The sequence below is a fragment of the Parasteatoda tepidariorum genome, chromosome 6 (assembly GCF_982258835.1).
Source record: "Parasteatoda tepidariorum strain Cologne lab strain chromosome 6, Ptep-v5.0, whole genome shotgun sequence".
Lineage (NCBI taxonomy): Eukaryota > Metazoa > Arthropoda > Arachnida > Araneae > Theridiidae > Parasteatoda > Parasteatoda tepidariorum.
This window is the reverse complement of record NC_141760.1, coordinates 30083129-30108674: the sequence shown is the minus strand read 5'-3', so window position 1 is coordinate 30108674 and position 25546 is coordinate 30083129. Positions and strand designations below refer to the sequence as shown.

Genomic DNA, 25546 nt, shown 5'->3' with positions numbered 1-25546 from the left:
GCTGCCCCTGTAACTTTAGTCTTTAAAAAAGATGAAAATAAAAAGAGTCGTTTATGTGTTGACTTTAGAAAATTAAATCAAATTACAAAAACAGATTCTGAACCTCTACCTTTAATACAGTCTTTAATTGAAAAATTATCCAATAGTTGTTATTATTCTAAAATAGATTTATCACAGGGATATCATCATGTTCGTATTCATCCTGATGACACTGAGAAATTAGCATTCGCTACTCACAATGGTCTATTTGAATACTTAAGATTACCTTTTGGCTGGAAGAATGCGCCAAGCATCTTTCAACGTACAATTCGTAGAATTCTAAATAAACATAAAATTAAATTTGCTACAAACTACTTTGATGATATCATTATATTTTCTAATTCTTATGATGAACATTTAACCCATCTTAAAAAGATTTTTGATATTTGTAAACAAGAAAACTTAAAATTAAAACTTTCAAAATGTTCATTTTTGCAAAAACAAATAGAATTTTTAGGATATGAAATAAGCAATGGAATTGTGTCACCCGATAACCATAATATTGAGGTTATTAAAAAATTATTGCCCCCTAAAAATGTAAAATCATTGCAAAGATTTCTCGGATCAATAAATGTTTACAATAAATTTATTGATAGTTATGCAAGTATTCGACATCCTTTGAATAACTTGTTAAAGAAAGATGTAAAATGGGTGTGGTCAGAAAAATGTCAACAATCTTTTGAACTTTTAAAAAATGCTATTGTTTGTAAACCAATTTTGAAAATTTTTAATCCTAATCATGAATGTCATCTTTTTGTTGATGCATCGTTAGTTGGAATTGGTGCTGTGTTAAAACAGACAGATGAATGTGGTGTATTGCATCCTGTAGCTTTTCATTCTCGTTCCTTAAGGGACTATGAAAAAAACTATACAATTACAGAACTTGAATGTCTTGCTATTGTAGATTCTTTAAATAAATTCCATCATTATCTTTTTGCCCAAAAATTCACCATACATACTGACCACGCTGCTTTAGTTTGGCTAAAAAATGTTAAAAATTTTAAAGGTAGATTATTTAGATGGTCATTATTGTTAAGTATGTATGAATATGATATTAAATACACAAAAGGTTCTACTAATTTTGAAGCAGATTGGCTTTCGAGAGATGCAACACATTCAATTGTCCAAAGTAATTGTAACAATAATAATGTTCATGTTTCACATTTGTTAAAATTGGATGAAATTGTTAAAGCTCAAAGGAAAGATAACTTAAAAGGTAATTTTGTTGATGTCAATAATGTTTTATGGGTACGTAAGAAAATTTTTATTAAAATAGTTGTTCCATTTTCGTTGAGATTAAAAATTCTGCAAATTGCTCATGATAAATTTAATTATCCAGGAGTGCAAAAGATGATTAACTTGATAACCCCTGTTTATTATTGGAATAACATAACTTCAGATATAACAAAATTTTGTAGACATTGTCATACGTGCTAATTAAATAAAAAACCGCTACAAAAAAGATTTGGATTATTACAATCCTTACCCCCTGTTAATCAGTCATTTGACTTGCTAGCAATAGATAGTGTTGGTGGATTGAATTACTATAATTCAACAAAAAAATATTTAACTTTAATTATTGACCACCTCACAAGATACATTTGGGCTTTTGCATCAAAATCGATTAGCTCAGAAACCTATACAAATTTTTTACATCAAATTTTTCAAAATCAAATTCCTAAATCCTTGTTGAGTGATAGAAACGCTGCCTTTACTTCTTCTCATTTTAAAAATTTTTTGAAGCATAATAAAATTCAACAATTATTGACAACTGCACATCATCCGCAGTCTAATGGCAAGGTAGAACGCCTTGGTCAAACAATAATTACGAGTTTAAAATGTAAAATCAATGAAAAACTTACTAAAACTCCCCGGCCTACTTTGTTAAAAGATATAGTTAATACTTATAACTTAACTCCCCATTCTGTAACAAAATTTCCACCTGCATACCTCATGCATGGTAGACTCCCCTATGAAAATCCCTTAAAGGACGAAATCTATCCACCTGTTGAGGAAGCTAAAAAAATAGCAATTCGAAGAACTAAAGAATATCATGAAAGAAATAAAATCTATTATGATGCTAGATTTTTAGATATAGATTTTAAAACGGATGAATGTTTGAAGAATTTACTTATCCTAATACGAGGAAGTTGTCACCTCCTTTTAGTGGACCGTATAAAATTCTTCAAAAAATTTCAGAAACTAATTACAAAATAAATAAAAAGAATATGTTGAGTAAACAAAATTTTGAAATAGTACATATTCCAAAGCTTAGGAAATATCACAACCCACAAATGTTGAAATTAAATCATGAATAGAGTCCAAAGGAAAAGAAATTTTATTTACTTTCTTCAAAGGAAGAAGTAAACCCTATAATTTTGAGAGATCCGAATCACGTGTGGAGATGTTTACCTCTACATCATTTTGATGTGAGGGCGATAGTAAGTTGAACCTTTTTTTTCTCAATAAGGTGAGAAAAATTTTTATAAACTATTTTTATATTGTCCAATCTGGATCTCTCATTTTCCCTCTGCTTCATGAAATTCTGTTTTCCTCCATTTTAACGGGGAATACAGATTTTCATAGAGTAAATAACCCCTATTAACCACACAGAATCTTAAATTCTGAATAAATGACAATTGTCGTCCAGTTCGTTTTGCATAAAAATTTTGTATGTTTTTGTGTGAAAAAATTTTTTTGAAAATTTTAGTAGAATAGTTTATAAACATGTTTCATTTTTCTTTCTGTTTAGTTACTAAATAGATAAATTGCATAATCATGTTTTTCATATTTTTGTCATTGTAAATAATATTTTTTCTTCTCATAACTGAAAAGATGTTGTTTGTAGTAAGGAAAAAGGAACATTCGTACCAACCTAAAAATTTTAAATTTAAAGTATTATAAATTTTTTTTATTTTGGCTCACCAAAAATTTTTTTTTCGGGGGGGGATGTAATACAAAAATTAAATACTTTTGTATTAATAAAAGAATTAAATCTCTTTCGTTTTCATAAAATGTCTTTGTTAAAGAATAAACGTCGAGAGATTCTATTTTGGGAATTCAAGGCTGGAAACATACCATTGAAATATAAATAGATTTATATTTCAAGGGAAGAGATATTTTTAGAATCGTTCCCTTTTTCAATTCCATAAAAGGAAGCAGAAATGATTTTCCTTAATGCGTAAGGATACAAGGAATGTACGAAGGTGCCTTTTTACTTCAAATCTATGTTGGTATAAAACGTAAGAACGCATAGTTTTGCGTGTCCTTTTCATCATGATTTGATCCTGATAAGCTGTTCAGGAATTGTCAGAAGTCTTGTCCATTCCCCTCCCATAGGGAGTGTGGACGTAAACTGTTAGCAATACCAGCCTATATTTAAATAAACCTGTTTAGAACGTCTGATGGCTTATGACTGCAATTATTTCAAGCTAAATACAACACTGATAACAGGGTTGGAGCCCTGTTATTACAAGCCGGCAGGATTAATACTTGCGGAGGAAGTTTACCCATTTTTATCTCGCAAAAACTAAGCGTAAAGTAGTCTGGCTGAATGCTACGTTGAAATTTTCCATCACCCCCGGAGGAGAAAAAAATCGGCAGTGAAAAAAACGTTAAAGGAAGGATGGCGATTTTCCACCCGTACTACTTGTACCTCGTCGCGCCTGAAATGTTGATGTAAAAGGAAGGAAGGACGTTGGCTGGAGATTGTCCCCTGAAACCAGTGAAAGTATCCCATCCGATGACCTTACAATTCCATAGTGCCTCTAAGTATGAAGAAACATCAACCATGGTAGTGATTCGATACCGAGTGATCCTACAATTCTTACTGCTCAAGTTGTGAAAACAAAAAAAAATAGAATGTGCGCGAATCTTATTCATGAATTGCTACGAATTAAGTGCGCGAAAGAAAAAGAAAAAAATGGCTTTTTTTTTTCTCTCCAACGAAATAAATGAAGGTCAAAAGAAAAGTGACAAATGGAAAGGATTGACTGTAGATATATTTTTTTTTCCTCTCATTTTTTTATCTGTCTCAATGTTATGATTAAATATTTTAGTAATATTAGATATGAGTAGTAATTTAAATATTTTATTTTGAATAATGGAATAGAGTATTATTAAGAGTTAGCTTGCATTTCTTGTGCTTATATATTTTTTTTTATATAACATTATGATATAGTATTGTATTTATCGTGCATCTAAAATGTTTTTAAAGGAAATAAATGTGATTCAAACGTCAATTAAATTAGTGACGGCAAACAAAATTAAGTTATTATTTAAACTTTTGTTTCCAAATGATTTTTCTAGATTAAACCGTAACAAAATTCTAAATTTTTCTGAATTTTCTTTTGAACCTAACGATGAAGAATTTTCAAACAAACTACAAGAAATTTGTAATACTTTCAATTTTTCGGACTTAGTCAAAATTTCAGACATCTATTATATATAATTCTCTTACGTGGCTCCCAAATTTTGGCTGTATTTCTTTTCCGCCGGTGGCAACGTTTGCTTTGTTTTGAAAACATCAAAGTATTCTGCCTTTTAATGATGTGTTTCTGATCTAATATATATAATTCTCTTACGTGGCTCCCAAATTTTGGCTGAAGTACTTTGTACAACTAAATAAGATTCTTTTCACAACAGTTAAATATTTACTTTATTTTCTTCATTCATAGAGAAAACAGTCGGCAAAGAATTCTGTTAGGTTAAAAAACATTTCGCTAAAAAAATAACGAATTTAAAAGAAATAAAAATAAACAACTTAAAAAATAAAAATGCTGTTGCCAGCCATAGAATTTTTTGAAAGTTAACTTAGCAACATAAATAAAAATGACATAGAAGCGCAACTAGATCAAAATTATGATACCTGAGCGCTTGACGTAACAAATTCTTCAATTCTAAAAGTGATGTATCGCCAAATGCCCAAATTAACAATTGTGTTCTTAAAGAAATTCTTTAAAAAGTTTTAAATAAACAACCTACTTCTACAACTGCTTCTTGAAGAACTTGGCTCATTGATTAAAAATATTGTTTTAATTTTACAGTACTAACTTTACTTCTACTTTCATTATTGCTATGACCCTCTTTCATTACATTTTACAACTTCATGCTAAATTTGAGGACTTTAAGTTGTTTTGTGGTTGAATACTGACATTTAGAAATGTGTACATAAAAAATATAATATTTAGAGGTTAAGAGTTGCCTCAGAAAAATTTGAATTGTTGACATTGAACTTAACAGTGGAAAAAATTGTTTTTGTGAAAAATTGAATTGTATTGTTGACATCAAAACTAAAAATATTGTGTTTCAACTTAACAATACTACCTTAATTTATACTTTAGAATTGCCTCGGAGAAATTTGAATTGTTAGCGATGACTTAAACAAAAAGTTTTATTTTAACTGACAAATACTATATTATAATTTTAACTTTTTCTATGACTATACTCATTTTCTTACTCTTTTCTTTGTTTTTTATACATTTTATTTTTTGTGATAAAATAAAAAACTTATAGTTGTTCTGCTTCTGAACACTGATGAAAACACAAAATGATGGGCTTCATCAACAATCAAAAATGTATACATTTATCTCACAAATTTCATATTATTAAGGTGGCTCCCTTCAGAGAATTAAAAATACAAAATTACCTTCATCAAAGCCGTTGCTTTACATCCGGCGTTCAGAGGCAAACTACTATGTCATATTGTTTTACAACACATGGCTTTAGCCCTCTGGTGGGAAAGACTTTAAAACAAAACTTACAACAGTTACTTTTCTCAACAACTGAAATTTAGAATAGTGTGATTAAGAAAAATATGTGAACTGTTTGCAATTTCAAATTAATATTGAAATGTACAGGTTTAGAATTTTCAGCAGTGAAAAGTTTTCGGAACTTCAGTATTCAAAAAAGTATACAAAAACTAGACGGTAAGAACCTATCCAATGAGCGAGCAAAGCGAGCATTGGATTGCGAAGCAATCCGAAATGAACTGTGAAGGCAGTTCCGGGGGTTGGTGAGCGCCAGCGAGCAGGGGGCGAAGCCTCCTAGTTTTAAATATTTCCAGTGAAGGAAATAAAGATGAAATTGCCAAACACATCTTAACTTGCTTATGCGATTTCAATTTTTTAAAAAATTCTTTAGTAATTGAAAATCCCTCTGAAGATGAGGAGGAAACTAATCAGCTTCAATGTAAACAAACTCAAACTGATTTTGAATCACATTTACCAATTAAAACTTGTGTAAGTCAATTTACACAAGCTTGTTTAAATACTAAAATGTATGTTGATAAAGAAATACAAACTCATGTTTATACTGATAAAGATATGGCATCCTATAGTCAAAATTCTAGTAATGATATAAATAATAGAGAACCTGAAACTAAATTAATAGTTAATTTCGCTGATGTTGAAGCAGTTACTCCTATTTTTAAAGGAGAAAAACACGAAAATATAAATTCTTGGTTTGAAAATTTTGAAACTCTTGCTACCTTATTTAAATTGCCTGATATGCAAAAATTTTTATTTGCTAAAAGATGTTTGAAGGGAAATGCATTAACTTTAATTGGAAGTGAAACTCATTTAAATTCTAACAACAGGTTGGCAGAAAATTCTAATAACAGGGTTGGAGCCCTGTTATTACATATATATATTTTATTATATATTTTTTATATATATACAATATATTTTTATATATATACTATATATTTTTATATAATATTTTATTATATGCAGTGGAACCTCGATTTATAGAAGTTTCTGTTAACCGAGCCGATAACGAAGTCTGGGTTTTTTTTTTTCTTTTTTCTGAATGAGCCCTAAAAAAGACCACACTTTTTAGTTCGCTGTCCTTCTCAACTTTCTCCGACAGCACTCAACTTCCAAAAACTTTTGCACCCAAAGAAGTCAACAGTGGCGAACAATGCTTTGTTTCCAGTGGCCGTGTGGCCTTATTGAACCCCAGGGAAAATGTTACAGGGCCTTTTTTATGAACAATGGACTTTTTTGTAAGGAAAGGTAAAGGAATATTTTAAGAAATAGTAACGTAAACTTAACAAATTAGTGTATATTAAATTTTTAAAAATAAAGTGATTTCTTGATATTTGTGTTATTTTTGAAAATGCATCTTTTAGTATAATTTTAAAAATAATTCGGAAAATTTCTAAATGCTTTTTAAAATTTACTACTAGAAGAGAATTTTTTTTTAAAATTTTTATCGTTAAAAAAAGCGTTCTATTTCAAGATGTTAACTTTGCGATCAAGGCGAATTTTTAAACACAGTTTCTTTCCACTATCCGAGGTATTAGTGGTCCCAATAGGCTCGAATAATCGAGGTTCTGCAGTTATACTATTTTTTAATATGTATTTTTTTAAATAGGGATATATATTTTTGCGAAAATAGGCACAAAAAAAAGATATTTTTGCATACCTTTGCTTATTAGTATAGAGTTTCTTTAATGATTTACTCATGCCTTTTTTAACTTTAATTAGGACAAAAATCACTGCTGAATATGTGACTTATCATGCAGATATTCTTTGAATAACGCTTCACTATTTTACGCTAGTGTATATAGTTTCAAAATTTTGTTGTTATAACAAAACATTAATGTTTGTGAAAAATGCAACACTGTGAAGGAATAGTCAGAAATTAATGAAATTTATTCCACGTATTATTAAAAGTGGTTCAATTAAACGATCATATCATATTTACAAAACAGAAAAAAACGTCGGAAATCAGTATTTTATATGCCACTCACGTTGAGCAATAAGATCATGTACACGTCGTGGCATTGAATTAAACTGGTTTTGAATGTACTCTTGGGAAATGGCATTAAATATTGCTTCAAATTGACTCCAAAGTTCAATCTTAGTGCTGTACGAGCGAGAAGTCGAAGGAGTTGGGGATTGGAGACAGGGAATCCTTGTACACAGTTGATGCTGCAGCAGACAGAGACAAACCGCACAGCTAGACAGCAAAACACTTGCAGCCATGCTGTAAGGCTAACCCACGAGAATACGCTATACAGTCCATCACAGCCATGTGGATGATGTGTCTATTGTTCCGAACTGTTGTGCTATTGCGTGCTCCACTGCCAGGTCTTCGACTTGTTTGTTTCGCCTGTGGTCATTTCTTTCCAAACAAGCATTGCTGTGGTGGTATTACACAGCACATGGGCTGTGATTTCTCGATACAAAAATCCACCCTCTCCCTTACCGACGATGTGGCCTCCTATGAACTCCGTCAGTTGTTGATATGATAATTTCCGCTATTGACGAGGCATAATGACCACTAATTAAACGTTTATCGCAGACAGAAGACGATAAAACTAGTTTCAACTGATCTTTGCAGTCCTTTATATACAAGAAACAAGAGGCAGATAAGGTATCAGTTCTCGTTCCACGCATACGCCATCACTTTGTAATTTTAATCATTTGCATGTTTTACTTCTTTTTATGTTCCATGTAAGTTTGATTAAATTTGCATAATCTAATATATATAATTCTCTTACGTGGCTCCAAAATTTTGGCTGTATTTCTTTTCCGCAGGTGGCAACGTTTGCTTTGTTTTGTTTACGCTACTATTTCTCTTACACGACGAATCGACCAATGATTGCCGCTAAAAATGTCACATACCAAATCTATCTGAGGTGGCTCAACATATAGCGCTTTTAAAAACGGAAACGGAAATAAACAGAGAGCATCAGGTGCGGCAATCTCATACTATTAAGCTAGGCAGAAGTGAGTAGTCCTTGTCGATAGATCTCTATTTTAGTATTTTGTCGAAAGCGCTTTTTTTTCACGAATTATATATTACGAATTTATTTGACGATTTTTGATTTATATCACGAATTATACTATAGCACATTTCTAATGGGTTTAACGAATTACATGTCATTTATTAGAATTCAAATTTATTTTAATGACTTAGTATTTACTAAAAAGATGTAATTTTTTTTAAAAAAGAAGTTTTTTTATGGATTTGAATGATTGTTTTGAATTCTTAAAATTTTGTGCATTTGCAATGTACCTAAGCTAGTAGCGAGCAAAGCGAGCTTGGTTTGCGAAGCAAACCATATAAGATTGCGTAGCAATTTCCGGGGGTTGGCGAGCATTAGCGAGCAGGGGGCGCAGCCCACTAGATCGTTATAAGTGTTGCAATTTTCACAAACATAGTGTGTAATTGTTCTGTACTATTTATTGTAATAAAAACTGCTTGCTGTAGCAGCTCTTGTTTGCATATTGTCTGTTAAACTACTATTTCTTTATTTATTATTTAACTATTTGTTTACTGGTACTATTTATTATAATGTGCTATTTATTATTAATTTAAATGAATAAATTTATTAAACTCTGTGTAAATTAATATTTTTAAAATGATCACCCATCCTGCACAGAAGGTAAATATAAAAAAATAACAATCAATGAATCAGTATTTAACAACACTACGAAGTCATGTGACTCAAAACTGAAATACCTACTAGAAAATCTTAGTGGAGGAACCAGGTAAGTGACATTTTTAGGGGAATTAATGGATCAAGGAAATTAACACACATTGGTTTTTATCAATGTGGGTGTTTTTAATATAATAGTATTGATTTTGCTTCGACTTTAATCTTAATCTTTGCTTTGACTTTAATCTTAACATAACAAATCCACATTATTTTTTCATATTCTTGCATGATTTTTATTTCAAATTAGTCAGTGTTAAATAAAAAAGGCGAAGAATTATTAGTCTCACCTTCTAATAAATTGGTAATAAAATAGTAGAGACATTTTCGTTCGCATCCTGATAATAACCTGTTTGAAAATCTAGCTTACCTGGTTCTTCCACAAAGTTTTTAATTAATAACGCTAAAATAATTTAAATTTATTTATTTATAATTATTTGTTGTTTTTTCCGATGGATTTTAATTATTAAACTAAGCAAAACTAGTAGTTCATCCCATCAGAATCGAACACATTGTTTATAAGATTTAAAAAAAAAGTTCAGATTGATTTGGATTTGTGCAGAATTTATCATATTTTTAATACAATTATAATTATGTGAAATGAAGATAAATATAGAGAAAAGCACTCGTTAAAACAGACATTAATAAACTAATGGGAGAAAATACTTGTATTTCGTGAAAATTGAGAGATATTAGTTTCTACGATATTTTGTTACTCAAATTTTGTAATATGAAATAATAATAAAATAAGTTCTGATTGCATTACACACATTAACGCTGGAATTTCAATAATGAGATCAGGTGAAAAATGCTCCTATTTAGAAAGTAATTAGACGTTTACTTTTAAATTAAGTGAAGATAACCGCTTTCATTAAAATAAAAAATAAAAATGTTTTAGGTCAATTTTACACCTATTAAAAAAAATGTATGAATATTTTATGCTGAATATAAATGATTTGAACATGACTAGGAATAATGAAATCAGGTTAATGTCACCTTTTAAATAAAAATACCTTCTATCCTTAAAGGATGACTAGGCACAAGGAATCTGAAAAAATCTAGAAATAATCCTTTCTGTAAATAATAAATTTTACGAGCGATTAATTCTCACTTGGGCCGGATCACGCTATTGGTCAAAAATGACATCACTGTTTGGGGAAGAACATGCTATGTATTGCATAGTATTTTGGCGACAGATCTTGATTTGGCGGCAGATTTTTTATTTAGTTTTCAAATGCGCTCTATTTACACGTGGTATTAATGTTGAGTAATAAAGACAATATTCACATTTTGCACAGTTTTGTGGTAATTTTTTATTAGAATCTAAGTAAGTGAAATTAAACTATACTGCTTTTACGTCATTGGCAACTGGGACTGTTCTAGAAATGCAGGGGGGGGGGGTCTAGTCCAGAATTTTGGTCATTACTTTAAACTAAATTTACGTGTTGCTTGATTATGAAGTTTTTAAAATTATTCATAACACAACTAAGTTACGATGTATGAGTAAATTTGAGCTTATGTTTATTTCAATTTTTGTTACTTCATAACTGCAAAAGATAATTCTGAAGGAAAAACAAACAAAAAAAAAATAAATAACGTATTTGTAATATTACTATACCATCTTATATTTGTAAAAACATTCATTAATTTTATTGTTTTTAGCTTTGATGAATTTAAATCAATTAAAACATAAATATTGTCTGAAATGCTGAAGTGGTCATTTACCTATCTCCCCCACCTTACAGACGACGTAATATTACGTAAACATTTACAAGGAATAAATAAATTCCGAGCGAGCACGTGTGCATACGAAATTTGTCGCCAAACTCATACAAACACCAGCCAACATCTCCCTTCCCCCAAACAGTGATGTCATTTTCGACCAATAGCGTGATCCGGTCCAAGTGAGAATTAATCACTCGTTAAATTTTCATTAAAGTCGAATTTCATTCAATGATGTAGAAAGTGAATCATGATTACAAAATTATTAAGTAGTATTAGTAGTAGAAATTATTTATTAGTATTATGGAAGAAATGATAGTAAATTTTGGATATTAAGTAAGCTTTTATTACGTTAGTAACACTAAATAATTGAAATTTATAATTCAATTACAGATACAGATCCAAATTCGTGACTTAAAATTACTAATCTAACTACGTGGAGGTTACTTATATTTTGTTTGAATGGGATTAAAGCAATTCATTTAGTACGACGAGACCAAAAGAAAAACAAAATGATAGTTTTTAATAAGAAAGAAAATATTACGACTACTTTCTATTCGCTATCGCAACGCCTGAATACGCCTTCTAACGGGAAGGATATTTTCAGGATATTCATTTAGTTCTGTTACGGTCGAAGCCCGAAGTCCGGCCAGATCGCGAATTGGCCGGCCCTCTTGGCCAAAGTCCGATTTTTTTTGTTTCGGGAATTGGCCGGCCAGATCGCGAAGTGGCCGAGGATGGCTGGCCAAAGTCCGAAATAATTGAAACGATCAGTGAATATTTTACTATGGCGGCCTTCTATAATTATATAAATAATTCTTATAAATCTTCTAATTTAAAAATATAAAAAATAGAAGTTTTTAAATTATCTATTAAATAATCATTAATCTAATAATCATTATTAAATTGTCTATTTAATTGTCATGCATACCAAAGGTCTTGTCCACTGCCCGGTATACATTTGCCCGGTTTGCCTGGTATAATGATATTTTCTTCCAACTTTGGCTGATCTTTCCATGTCAATTCGCGATTTGTGCGGCCAATTCTCGAAATCAAGAACAATTTCGGACTTTGGCCAGCCATCCTCGGCCAATTCGCGATCTGGCCGGCCAAGTCCCGAAATCAAGAACAATTTGGGACTTTGGCCAGCCATCCTCGGCCAATTCGCAATCTGGCCGGCCAGTTCCCGAAATCAAGAAAAATGTCGGACTTGGGCCAGCTAATTTACAGCGCTCTTGGCCAATTCGCGATCTGGCCGGCCAGATCGCGAATTGGCCGACTTCGGGCTTTGGCCGTAACAGTTCTATCTGAATCATTTGTAGAGAAGGACGCGTTTTTTTAGCAGCAAATAAGAAGCAAAATTTCCCTAAAGGGAAAAGCGGAATAACTTGTAAAAAAGACCCAGAACATCTGTAAATCTTTCTGAATCAGAACGCACCCTACATTTGAAGAACAATTTCTCAATAATTTTTGCCTTTCCATTCTTAACAAACTTGCAACCGATAACTTCCAATTTCGTGATCGTACACTGTTACAGATGTGTGTATGGCGGTAAAATACATTTTTTTGTCTTCAGTTCATTAGTAGTCAAAGTGAAGTTAACTTTGCTAACTTAATTCCAATGAATAAATGCGATTTCAGAACGTGCAGAACTGCAATAGTTATAGAATATTCTTCTTCTTCATAGAATAGTACATATTTCTGTATCTATATAATTCGGAAAACAATAAAGAATCATCCGAATTACTTAAAACAAGAACTGCTGTTGCCAAAACATAAAATTCTAAAGATGTAATAAGAAGATAATTAATGTTCACGTTCACACTTTTACACGTATAACTATAATTCGACAAAGAGTTTATAAGTAACACTAGGAGGCTTCGCCCCCTGCTCGCTGGCGATGCTCGCTTTGCTCGCTCACTGGATACGTTCTTAATGTCTAGCCTTTGTATACTTTTTTGAACACTGAAGTTCCGAAAACTTTTCATTGTAGAAAATTCTAAACCTGTGCATTTCAATATTAATTTAAAATTGCAAACAGTTCACATATTTTTCTTAATCACACTATTCTAAATTTCAGTTGTTAAGAAAAGTAACTGTTGTAAGTTTTGTTTTAAAGTCTTTCCCACCAGAGGGCTAAAACCATGTGTTGTAAAACAATATGAAATAGTACTGAACCCCGGATGTAAAGCATCGGCTTCGATGAAAATAATTTTGTGAGAATTTTTTTGATAATTTGGTGAGAATTCACCCGATTAGACATATGATGCACACTACGTGCTCTTGTGCGCCGAAGCCTATCAATTAAAACGTATTAGCGTTTTATATAATATAAATTAGCCATATGATGCTCACTACGTGCTCTTGCGCTCCGAAGCCTATCAATTAAAAATGAAAACTGTCGCCAACGCGAGAAAAGAAATATCATCGGTTTTATTGATACATACGTATTAGCGTTTTAAATAATATAGAAGATAGTATCATTTGTGTTGATTATTAATAAATTTTTATCGTTTTTTTTGGTAAGTATTTAATTTTAAATGATTAATTTTAACTAGAATTCAGCTATTTTGTTCTTACGTTAGATATTGAAATTCATATCGAGATCTTATATAATTATAAAATTTAACTGTGTGGTATGTCATCTTAAAGTAATGAAGGGATAATCTATGAATATATTTGAAAATATAAATTTCAAACGAAGAACATTTCATTTTAGAATTCTACGGATTTATATACCTGGCAAGTGACATGATTTTTACAATAAAAAATTCACTTTCAAATAATTTTTTTTCTAATTTGTTGATTGTTCTCTGCAGGATGGTTTTCTACTTCTGATTAAGAGTAAAAAGAAATTAAAAAGTAACAACATGTTTTTTTTTAAATTTTAATATGAGGAATTTTTAGAATAATTTTTTTATCGTTAGTCATCGTTGTTTGGTTATAAATAGGGATTTTTTTATTGAAACTTTAAATTCTTTGATAAAAATTGTTGTAAAAAAACTTTTTTCGCAAAATTAAATGATATAACTTTATGTGTTTCTATATATTTTTTGCATATTTTAATGTTTGAAGTAATATGATTCAGAAAAGTATAGAATGTAAAGTTTAAATAGGCCTCTCATATCAGATCATTAAATTTTGTAGAGCGATTACGCAGGCATTAGGTTTTATCTCTAATAAGAAAATGCATATTTTTTCCTGTTTATTTTATAATTATTTCCCCGACGTGTTTTGGATGTGCCTTCTCTAAAAAAAAAATAATTAATAAATAAGTAAAAAAAATGAAAAAGAGAAAGACATTCTTTTTTGTTTTCGCTTGCATAAGAAAGAATATCAAACATTTTCGTTTTTAAATTTAATAAGGCACAATAAAGAAAGAACGTTACAATGTTACATTGAAGAAATCTCCAGTTCAACTGATGGTCGTGTTGTTCTGCTAGCGGTCGTTTGTCTCAAGTAACAACACTCCCTATGCCGACTGGTCTGTGTAGGGGGCAGGGAACTGTCCTTGCATCAGAAAGGTCCTGGGTTCGAATCCTGGGCAAGGCATGGATGCTTCTTTCTCACTGTGTGTGTTCTATGTCCTTTCTCCTTTGTGTGTGAATGTGACCCACCCTATAAATGGGTTGTGGTTGAGTGAATGGCGTGTCAGAGTCGAATTCCTGGCCATAGATGGCACCACTGAAAAACAGGAACAATTGCACCCCCACTGCCTAAACAGGCATGCGACAAAAAAAAAACACTCCCTATAGGTCGTTGCTTTCGCGAATTTAGTTCTTAAATATGGGTCAGATTTACAACACTGTTATGCCGACTGGACAGGTAACTGGCCTTGCATCGGAAAGAGTCTGAGCTCGAATCCCGAGTAAGGCATGAAAATTCCTTCATTCTCTGTATTATTTGTCCTTACTGTGGGCGCAACGTTAGCCCACCTAATCTGCCCTGTAAAATGTCTGAATTGACAAAATGTTAACAATGGAAGTATAGAAAAAAATTACATCATGCATCGATTGATAAATGTAAGCAACTTAATAACTTGAATAATTTAAATCTTACTACAACTTATAGACAAGTTTACTCAATAAATAATTATGAAGAGCTTATTACCACTTTCATTTATTTTTTTTAATTTTTGGTTACATTTACTTGACTGTATGCAGTTTTTAGCGGGCACAATAAATTACTTAAAGGCAGCACGAATTCTGAATGAAGCTTTACGTAAATCTGTTACTACTAATGTCAAAAATGTCGACATTCCGATTTTTAAGTCAAATATTCATTTGTGTTTGTAAAGCTCAATAATTGTCAAAATTTTATGAAATTTGATTTCAGGGTTAATTTTTGCTCTTTAAATCAAATACAATAGGAAAAAAAATTATGTTTCTTCAGAAAAATCACGTTTTTGCATCAAAATTAGCTTAAACATATTCCGCCATGGAAAAAAAATGAAATAGATGGTTCTTCAATATAGGCAAAAAGATGGGATATAGAAAACGATTTTGTATTGGTACTGATTCGTCATCTGATCACAGAAATGTAAAAAAAATCCGCCAAATAATTCGATTGAGCGAAAAAAAAGCCGTAATCATGCTAAATGGGACAAAAATGTCCAAAAGCATGAAATAATAAAAGGTTTAGGATACAGGTATAGAAATGGGCATTTAATACAGGAAAAAAAACATTTGTAAATCTGCCATGTCGATGTCGTCTGGAGTCCAAGATCACGTTCTTTCATGTATTATTTGCGAAGAATCGGAAAAGATACTATTTCGTTTTTATCTAGCTAAGAGAACTCATAAAAAAAGTAAAAATACGGAGAAAACGTCGAAAGATTAAAGAAAAGCGAATAAGAATATAAATATATATGCATAGTTGCAAGAATAAGTGACTATGTAAATATTTTCTATATTTTTTTTCACGCTTTTCCAGAAGAAGCGTTCTGTTTCGTGATTAAGAGCTTTAATGACTGTAGAATTATCAAGTTTTTATGAGTTCAGGCGATCGGTAAAAGAACTTTACTTCCTTCTAGTTTCTCTTTTAAAAGAAAGGAAAAGCTTTTTTTTTTACTAAAGCTAGTTTTGAAGAAATATATCACATTAATATGCTTTTTATTAGAGCATGCCTGATACTTGTGATTGCGTTTCCATTATCTCGATGTAAGTAAAAATTTTGAATATTATTGAACTTGATGATGTGGTAATTTACCGCTTAAGCGGACGCCATACCTCAGGAGAAATTTTTTGTCGCAAATTCTCTTTCACATCCATAACAGATTTAAATTTTAAAGTATAGAAAAAGTGAACTCAGACAAACTTAGAGTAAGTTTCAAATACTAAAATGAAGTTCTTTAACCATAAAAACGAAAATAAATTATGAGAAGATAACGTAGGATTACGGAGAAGTTCTCCTCCAATAATTTGTTGATAGTTTAAAGCTTTTTTTTTCCAGCAATTCAAACTTCATGGCTTCATCTAGGCTTGCCTGAACTCACTTTTCCTTTCTCTTAAATTTTAAATTAGTTATGGGAGTAAAAACAAATTTGCGATGAACCGTTTTCTCCCGTAGTGTGGCGTCCTCCCAAGTATATGTAGGATTCATATTATTTTATGTACAAAATATATTGTACAATTTTTAATGCTTTTGTTGTAAAGCGTTATGTTTCTGTTCATTGAAAATTAACACTTTAAACCATTGTTTCTACCTGTGGTTCATGAACCCCTAAGGGGTCCATGAGTTATATTTTGGGGGTCCGCTGACTACTAATTTTTAAAACGTTTGGAAGCCTACCCATTGCTTGTAAAGCGAGCTATGGCAGCTATAATTCCGTTTGCTACAGTGTATCTTTGCGAAACAGGATTTTCCACACTTGTGACAATAAGAACATAACATCGAAATCGATTGAATATTGATCATGATATGCACGTTGCTTTGTCGAAAACCATCCCCCCAATTCAATTTATTAATTATGGAAAAGCAGTAGTAACCTTCACATTAAAAAATTTTATTTTGAAATACTCTTAAAATAATAAAATTGAAAGTTTTCTAATAATTGATGTTTTTTGCAATTATTTTTTTCACGGGGGGGGGGGGCTTCGTGACTTCTTAAAAATTTTTAAAAGGGGTTCATTATATCAAAAAGGTTAAGAAACACTGCTTTAAAGAGAGGAAAAGAACAATATTTCTTTTGGGAAAAAATTTTCTTAAATGATGAGTTTCTAGAATCGCTTTCTATTTTTCGCATTTAAACTGTAACTGTTGAATAAATACGACATACATAGACACTTAATAATTGCAGATTGTTCTACAACAATGGAGTTTTGCAAAATTGTTATTCAAAATTTATAAACTTATCTTTAATATATAATGGAAGAAAAGATAAAACATGACTTCCAAGGTTTGATGAATTTTTTAATATAGTTTTTAAATTAATCTGCCAAGTAAGCCAATTTAAATAAATTACTGAAATAGACCGCGTACCGTCTAAGAATCTTTGCATTACAAACATGCAGAATCTTTGTAAAAATGTAAAAGAATTAGGAATAGCAAGTACTACGAGTAGCAAGTTAACATTTAAATGAGATAAAAAAATGAGAGATTTTTAAATATTCGTGTATATTAGGAGATCTAATTTATTCAAGGATGAAGTTGAAATACTTGCAAAAAGAATATACATTCTGTCCCACTAGAAGAAAAAATTTGTTTTTAATAATCATAATACTTCATTTGAACTCGTCGACTTCTATAATGTTAGGTAATTAGAGAGTATTAAGACGCTTTCGTTCTTTTTCAACGAAAATATTAATCTACGGTTAATGTGCCCAGCTTTCTTGCTTCATTATGTTCAACGATTCTATAAAGATATGTTACGAGCGGCTTTTATGAAATACCCAATATACTAATTTTAGCTTTAAGATAGGCTTGTTAGTTTTTATTAAAAAGAGAAAAACATTACCTTGGCGTCAATTTGCTCCCTTAAAAGTTTCAGATAGACGTTTGTGATTAATAAACATAAGCTGAACCGTGGTGGTTCAGGGGATTAGCTCTCGAATCCCAATGAGGTGAACCGGGACTCAATCCCGGCGAAGGCTGGTTGATTTGAATTCCGCAGCCGACTCGCACCGACCACAGTACTGACGTAAAATATCCTCAGTGGTAGACGACCCATGGGTTAAAGTACCCTTGCCGTAAGGCTTACCATGGGAGGTTTTCGCGGTTTTCCTCTCCATGTAAAACAAATGCGGGTTAGTTTCATCGAAAAGTCTCCACAGAGGCAAATTTGACCTAATACTTGATCCAGGAGTTCCCTTGTCTTCTGGATTGTATTCAACATCATAAGTATACGAAGTTGAACATTGATAGTCGCTAACTGGAAATTCGGTCGGTTGTTCAACGACGGTTATAAAATAAAATAAACATTAGCTTAAGAAAATAAAAATGATACAGTACCTATTGTATAACACAAAATGAATAAGGACAAAATTTGCATTCCAGCTCTTCCTTTTTGCAATTTATTTAGAAGCAGACACTTTCGAAATAGGCATTAGAATGTTCAGTTTTTATTTGATAATTTGCTTTCCTAGCAGCTTCTGTCACTTTTTCAGGTTTAATAATTCAAAAGGTGTTATTTTTTTAAAAAATGTTTCTATATATACCATTTTAAAATTAAAATACTTGAAATTAAAGTTTGAAACTTTCGGAAATTTGAAGAAACGGTAATAAATTATGAATGAAAACATGTGTTTTTGAACACCTTATGCCAGAAAGTACTGAAGTACGCTTGCAATTTGTACCGTTTACTTTGACTATTATTTGCAATAATGGGATACCTGCAAGTGACTTAGTATGGTTATCTCGATCCTGATTGGTTCTTGAAACTCGACATTTATATATGTTAGCAATGTTTTTTCCATTCTATTTCGAGTATACCAAGCCCGTCAAGATTCAATTCCCTCAAGTGACACATTCTATATTCTTTGACAAAGATTCCAATTCTTTCATCATATATTTCGCACTAAACTTAAAGCCAGGCACGAAGCCATGTTGAACATAAACAGACTATTTATAAATCGAAGTTGCCAGGTGCACGAAACAAAAACATATCATGGTCATAATAAAATACGTAAACAAATAATAAATTTAAATTAAGTAAAATACATGGTCGAGAAAGAATTACATTTCAACAAATTCGATGTGCGATACGGCACTGTATTTTAATTAACTTCACGTTAATTAACATGCTATTTATGTGGAGAAACTAAGCTCAACTTTAACACGTCATTTTTCTTATAAGCGATGTAAGATTTCAATTTTCGTTAACTCTCTATTTTAATAAACATTTCTTAAGAAAATACATAAAAAGAAATAATTTGTAACATTGAGAGATCCTGTGAGAGTTAGGCGCGCCTCTCTTGGCGATATGATGTAGAGTTGGATCATCCGAGAAGTGTAGATCTACTTCTGAATGTTCTCTCGCTCGAAATCAATTTTTTTTAATCTTATTTGGTGTTTTGTCTGAATGTTATGTTTGTTTGTATTTTTGTGTGTGTTGTGGAAATGGGAAGATTTAATAAATAGTAGATTTTCAATCCTGGAATACTTATTTGCCACACATTACAACGATCAACGGATCATAGGTTAGAGTCCCCTTGCCGTCAAGCTGACCGTGGGAGGTTCTCGTGGTCTTTCTCTCCATGTAACGCTAATGCGGGTTAGCTCCATCAGAAAAGTCCTCCACGAAGGCAAATTTCTCCCAATACTCGATCCAGGAGTTCCCTTGTCTTCTGGATTGGGTTCAAATTTACAAGGCTACGGAGTTGAACAGTAGTAGCCGTAAACCCATAAAATTGGATAGGCTGTTCAACAGCAGTTATAAGTAGAAAAAAAACTAAAAACGATCTGAAGGCGCTGACGTCATAGTTCACATGTGTGGGTATCCGCGGTCTTCTTGAAGTGCAAATACTCAATTGCATAAAATTTCGTAAACTCAGCTTACATTTTATGGAAAAATGGACATTTTTATGAAAAATATTGTCTCATGTTTTATATTGTCTCATGTTTTTTTTAAATAACTTTTAAAAATAATCAATAAAATTAAATAAGTTTACGAAGCAATTTTTTATTAATTACAAATTTATTATTTTAAAATTTGGAGAAAAAAAATGATAAAAATTGAGCAACATATGAGCATTTAAAGTAGTTCTTTCAAACTGTGCATACGTGATTTTTTTTTCTTTATAATTTTGTAGTGAATTGTATTTGTTATTAAATGAATATCTTGATATGAATCGATATGAATATCTTGAAAAATTAAAAAGTTTCTAGTAATTTCTTGCGTAGTTTTTGTAATTCTTGATAGTTCTAAATTATAAGGGATTTTCCACAAATCAAATTTTTATCATGAGGCTGAATTTACTAACAGATGATAATACCTTATAATAATCGTCAGTACAACAAATTGTGATGGCACAAGGAAAAAAACAAAGCATTGGAAAAAGAAAACCTATTTTAATGGGATATGATTCATCATGCTGGTGTAATTTTTAATAAATCTTATCAAATAGAACATAATGATATTTGTGGAAAATTTCTTATTATTCAGAGCTTTCTGTTAAAAAAAAATACTTAAAAAATTACTAAAATCTTTATAAATTTTCAAGATATTCCAAAAGGATTGTTTTTCATTACTTACCAAAAATGAATCTCAACAAAATCATGACAAGAAATTAGTCAATTTTTGCGATCATGCGCAGTACGAGGGTTGCTATTTATATTTCTGGCCTTGGCAACAGTAAGTGTTGCTAGGCGACGGTAGACGACTTTATTCGAAAGTTTGATATTTTTAAACATAAATTCAACAGACGATTTACCATTATAGCTTCATTTGTGTTGTTGACAGTAAATTGAAAAGTTCTTCTCTTTCAAAAAATGGAATTGAATCGTGAACATTTTCATGCCATTATTTTTCATAACTTTCGACGTGGATTGTCAAGACAAGAGTGCTTCGATGAATTTAATTCTTTATTCAGCGATAAAGCGCCATCCTACAGCACTGCAAAAAATTGGTATAACGAATTTAATCGTGGTCGATGTTCGATCCAGGACGAATCCCGTGCATGTCGTCCAAAATCCGTTGTTGTGCCAGAAAAGATCGATGCTGTGCGTGAACTGATAAAGCAAGATCGTCATGTGACATACCGTGAGATAGAGGCGTCTTTGGACATTAGTATGACTAGCATCAATAAAATATTGCATGAACATTTGAGCGTAAAAAAAATTTGTTCGCGTTGGATCCCGCATAATCTGACAAACGCTCAAAAAAAGGCTCGTGTCGATTGGTGCAAGGAAATGCTGGAAAAATACGTTCAATGTACATCAAAGGCTGTGTATAACATCTACACAGGTGACGAATCATGGATCTATGCATATGAGCCGGAAACAAAACAGCAATCAACTGCATGGGTCTTCCAAAACGAGGCAAAACCAACAAAAGTTGTTCGAGAAAGAAGCACATCGAAACAAATGATTGCCTGTTTCTTCGGCATTAACGGTCATGTGGCAACAGTGGCGTTAGAGCAACGCAGGACGGTCAATTCTGAATGGTACACGACCATTTGTTTGCCAGAAGTCATCGGAGAAATTCGAAAAAAGCAGAAGAACAGGCGAATCATTCTTCATCATGACAATGCGAGCTCTCACACATCGACTCAAACAAAGGCATTTCTAACGGAGCGAAAGATCGAACTGATGGGTCATCCGCCGTACAGCCCTGATTTGGCACCCAATGACTTCTTCTTATTCCTACATTTCAAAAATAAATTACGTGGACAACGATTTTCGACCCCCGAAGAAGTGGCTGATGCATTCAAAACGCATGCTTTGGAGTTACCTCAATCGGACTGGAAAAAGTGCTTTAAAAATTGGTTCAAACGCATGCAAAAGTGTATTGATCATCATGGAGAATATTTTGAAAAACAATAAAACCAATTTCGATCCTGAATATTTGTTTTTTTATTATTAGGCCAGAAATATAAATAGCAACTCTCGTATGAAAGAATTACTTTAAATGCTCTTTATAGTAAATTTTAACGATTTTGTTTTAAGTTTTAAAATTATGATTTTGTTATTAACTAAACATTGCGACAAAATTTTGCCTTTTTATTAAATATTTTTAAAATTATTGCAAAATAACGTAAGACAAAAAAAAATTCATAAAAATGTTCATATCAAAAATGTTTAAAAATTGAAGAAATTTTAAGCAATTATTACAAATGACAACCAAAGTAATCGATACAAGTTTGTCATCATATTTTCTGGATTTAGGTGCTGCTTGTTTCGTTACTCATTTTTTGTCGGTTACTCTAATCTAAGAACTTTAAAATTTATTGAATATCATCTAAACACCTCTAAAATTATGAAATAATCCTCTAAGTATTTCTATAGAAATTTAATGAAATGTAAAAAAAACTATTATTTGATTAAAAACTTTATTCGAAAAATTACAAATAACAGATGACATGTTTTAGGCACTCAAAAAACAGGATCCCGTTTTCAAAACTTACCAGACGTGGACGTGAAGGGTAAGGAATAAAAAAAGTGATTATTCTTTGTCGTAAACATTTTCCCGCCTCTTTGCGTGCTCATGTTAATTTTAATCACTTAAATTTTCAAAGACTTTCTTCATTTCATACTTTTATTTTCCTCGCACTTAGCCTTGTATTATGACTCTTCTTTCTTAAATTCCGAACTTAACTTCCACCATTCCGTGGATTTAGTCCTTCTGCAGTGGATTCCGCTCTTGCTAAACTCAAGAGACCTGAAACTCTAATTCTTACAGAAAACTTGTTAATTTGCAATTTTTTTTCCTCCCGTCTGTTACAAAATTTTTAATATTCTCTGCTGTTTTCGTTTTAAAGCTATTTTTAGACCTGTTAACGAAATAAAATTTAAGTAATAGTAATTAAGTAATAGTAATTAAAATTAAGTAATAGTAATCATCAATTGCTGCACATTGTTGAAATCTTGGGAACAAATTCAATTTCGACAGTACCAAAATTATTTCTTCTCCAGTCGTGTTAGCTTTTCTTGATGTCCTGGAATCTTATTTCGTTCATATGAATGCTGATTCCCTTGTTAACGATATTTGTTCCACACCATCTTTCCATAGCGCGTGGTAATGCAATTTACAATGATTTGCCCCTCTCGGTCTCTGTGGTTTTTATTGTTTTATTTTTCACTTTTTTTTTCTCTCTCAGGTTTTCTCACCTTTATTTTTCCTTTTTTTGTTGGCAACATTACGTTTATTTTTCAAATCACTTTTGTTCCTTCTCATTCACATCTTGCAAATCTTGAAAATGGATGTCTATTTTTTGAACGCTTAAAACATGTCGACTGTTGTTTTCAATTTGTAATTTTTTGAAGCGAATGAAGTTTTTAATGAAGTAATATCTTACCGTAGGGGTGCTCAACCTGCGGCCCGCGGGCCAAATGCGGCCCGCCAACCCTCGATGTGCGGCCCGCGGCTGCAATCTGAACAAAATGAGAAAAAAATTAAATATTTGTTTTTGAAGAATAATAAAAAAAAATTCGGTAATTTAAATTTACACTTTTAAGTTTTTGACGCACCCAATCTCAATCAATGTAGTTTTTCGATGGTTACGGATTGCAGCATAGTTTTAAAAATCCCAATATTTTTAATACATCATTATTACGATTTACGAATTTTAATTACCACTTTTGACGCTTTTCGTATGTGCCAATGACTTTTCAGTAGTTATTGCTACCCATTTTCAAGTAGTTTCTGAAATAGCGATTTTTGAAAGTTATGAAACGCTTTATTTGTGCAAACTTCATGGAAAATCTAAATGACTTTAGATCCTTTCTTCAACAGTTATTGCTGCACATTTCCGCCCGGTTTTTAAAACTTCGATATTTTACCACGATATTATTGCGAATTGCGAGTAAAGAATCGCTCATTTAGGTAACCATTTTTTGACATGGCTTACTTGTAACGATTTTATCGCAAATCAAATTATTTTTCAATCGTTATTTTAGAAATTATTACTACACATTTTTACAAGGTTTTGAAAGTACCAACATTTTTTATACGCTATTGCGACATTTTAATTTCAAATCCGGCATTTAAATTACATAAAATTTTGATGGACTTAATTTACTCCAATTTCATCTGAAATATAAAAGTATTTTGGTCATTGTTTTAGTAGTTATTACGCTTTCCCTGTGATTTAAAAAGATTATGATATTTTTAATACTATGGTTTGACAGCAAGCGAGTTTTGAATCGAGCATTAAAATAATTATTTTTTATGTGCTCTGTTTGTACCGATTTTATCATTTGCGTTGTACCGATTTTAACACGCATTTTTTAAGAGGTTTTTCGAACGTGTTTTTTCTTCTTTCCCGTTATTGCTCCATTTTTATTTGTGATTTAGAATATACCTGATATTTTCACACAATATTACAACTCGCGAAATTCGATTCAGTTTTAATTTTTTTTCGTAACTTAAAAAGTAATTACGTACCTTAGCCAAATCAACACCTTCCCGGGAAAAAAAAACGAGATGTGTTTATATTAAACGCGGTCCGTTTCGCAAAAAAAATAATTCAAAACACGGCATAATTCTTTAGTCCCATGAACACGTGCAAGTTTAACAACACACATCGAACCTATTCTTTTTGTTCTCACATGTAATTTAAAAGTCATACATCGTAATTTGTATTTACGCTCTCTGAAAATTGCGCATTGCATTTCGTATTAACATTAACGAGATTTAAAAATAATCCATCGCGTTTCGTATTTACGGGATTTAAAATCACAGATCGCGATTTGTGTTCTGGCGTTTAAAATATCATCCTTTGCTACTTTTCTCGCAATTAATATGCACGCGTTTTAAAAACCATATATCGCGATTCATATTCATGCATTTTAAAAATCAAGTGTTGTGAGTAGTCCTTTCGCAATTTAAAAGCCACACGATTCGTATTCACGCGATTTGACAGGCATCGAGTTTTTTATTTACGTAATTTAAAAATTACACATGGCAATTCGTATTCAAGCAATTAAAAAATAACACATTGCAATTCATATTCAATCAATTAAAAAATAACACATCGCTATTTGTATTTCCGCGATTTAAAAACCCAGAAAGGAAGAACACCATCTAGGACAAATTCCAAAACTGATTATGTTATTTGCTCTAAGTTTAATACTACCCACAACAACAGCTTCTGTCGAAAGACTGTTTTCCAGAATGAATTTGGCCTGTTCAAAATTAGAGAGTAGTCTTTAAATACAATCATTACATTTTCATTTAATGGCTCA

At 31.5% G+C, this 25546-nt stretch overlaps 1 protein-coding gene across 1 annotated transcript in view; it reads left to right on the top strand.

Annotated features, from left to right (window-relative positions):
• The first annotated feature begins 16234 nt into the window (after positions 1–16234).
• Positions 16235–25546, top strand: part of LOC147807750 (pancreatic triacylglycerol lipase-like) — a 54776-nt gene continuing 45464 nt past the window's right edge. Inside the window, exon 1 of the mRNA XM_087165586.1 lies at positions 16235–16365. Within this exon, the coding sequence (XP_087021712.1) occupies positions 16311–16365 (55 nt within the window). The 5' untranslated portion in view covers positions 16235–16310. The remainder of the gene's footprint in view (positions 16366–25546) is intronic.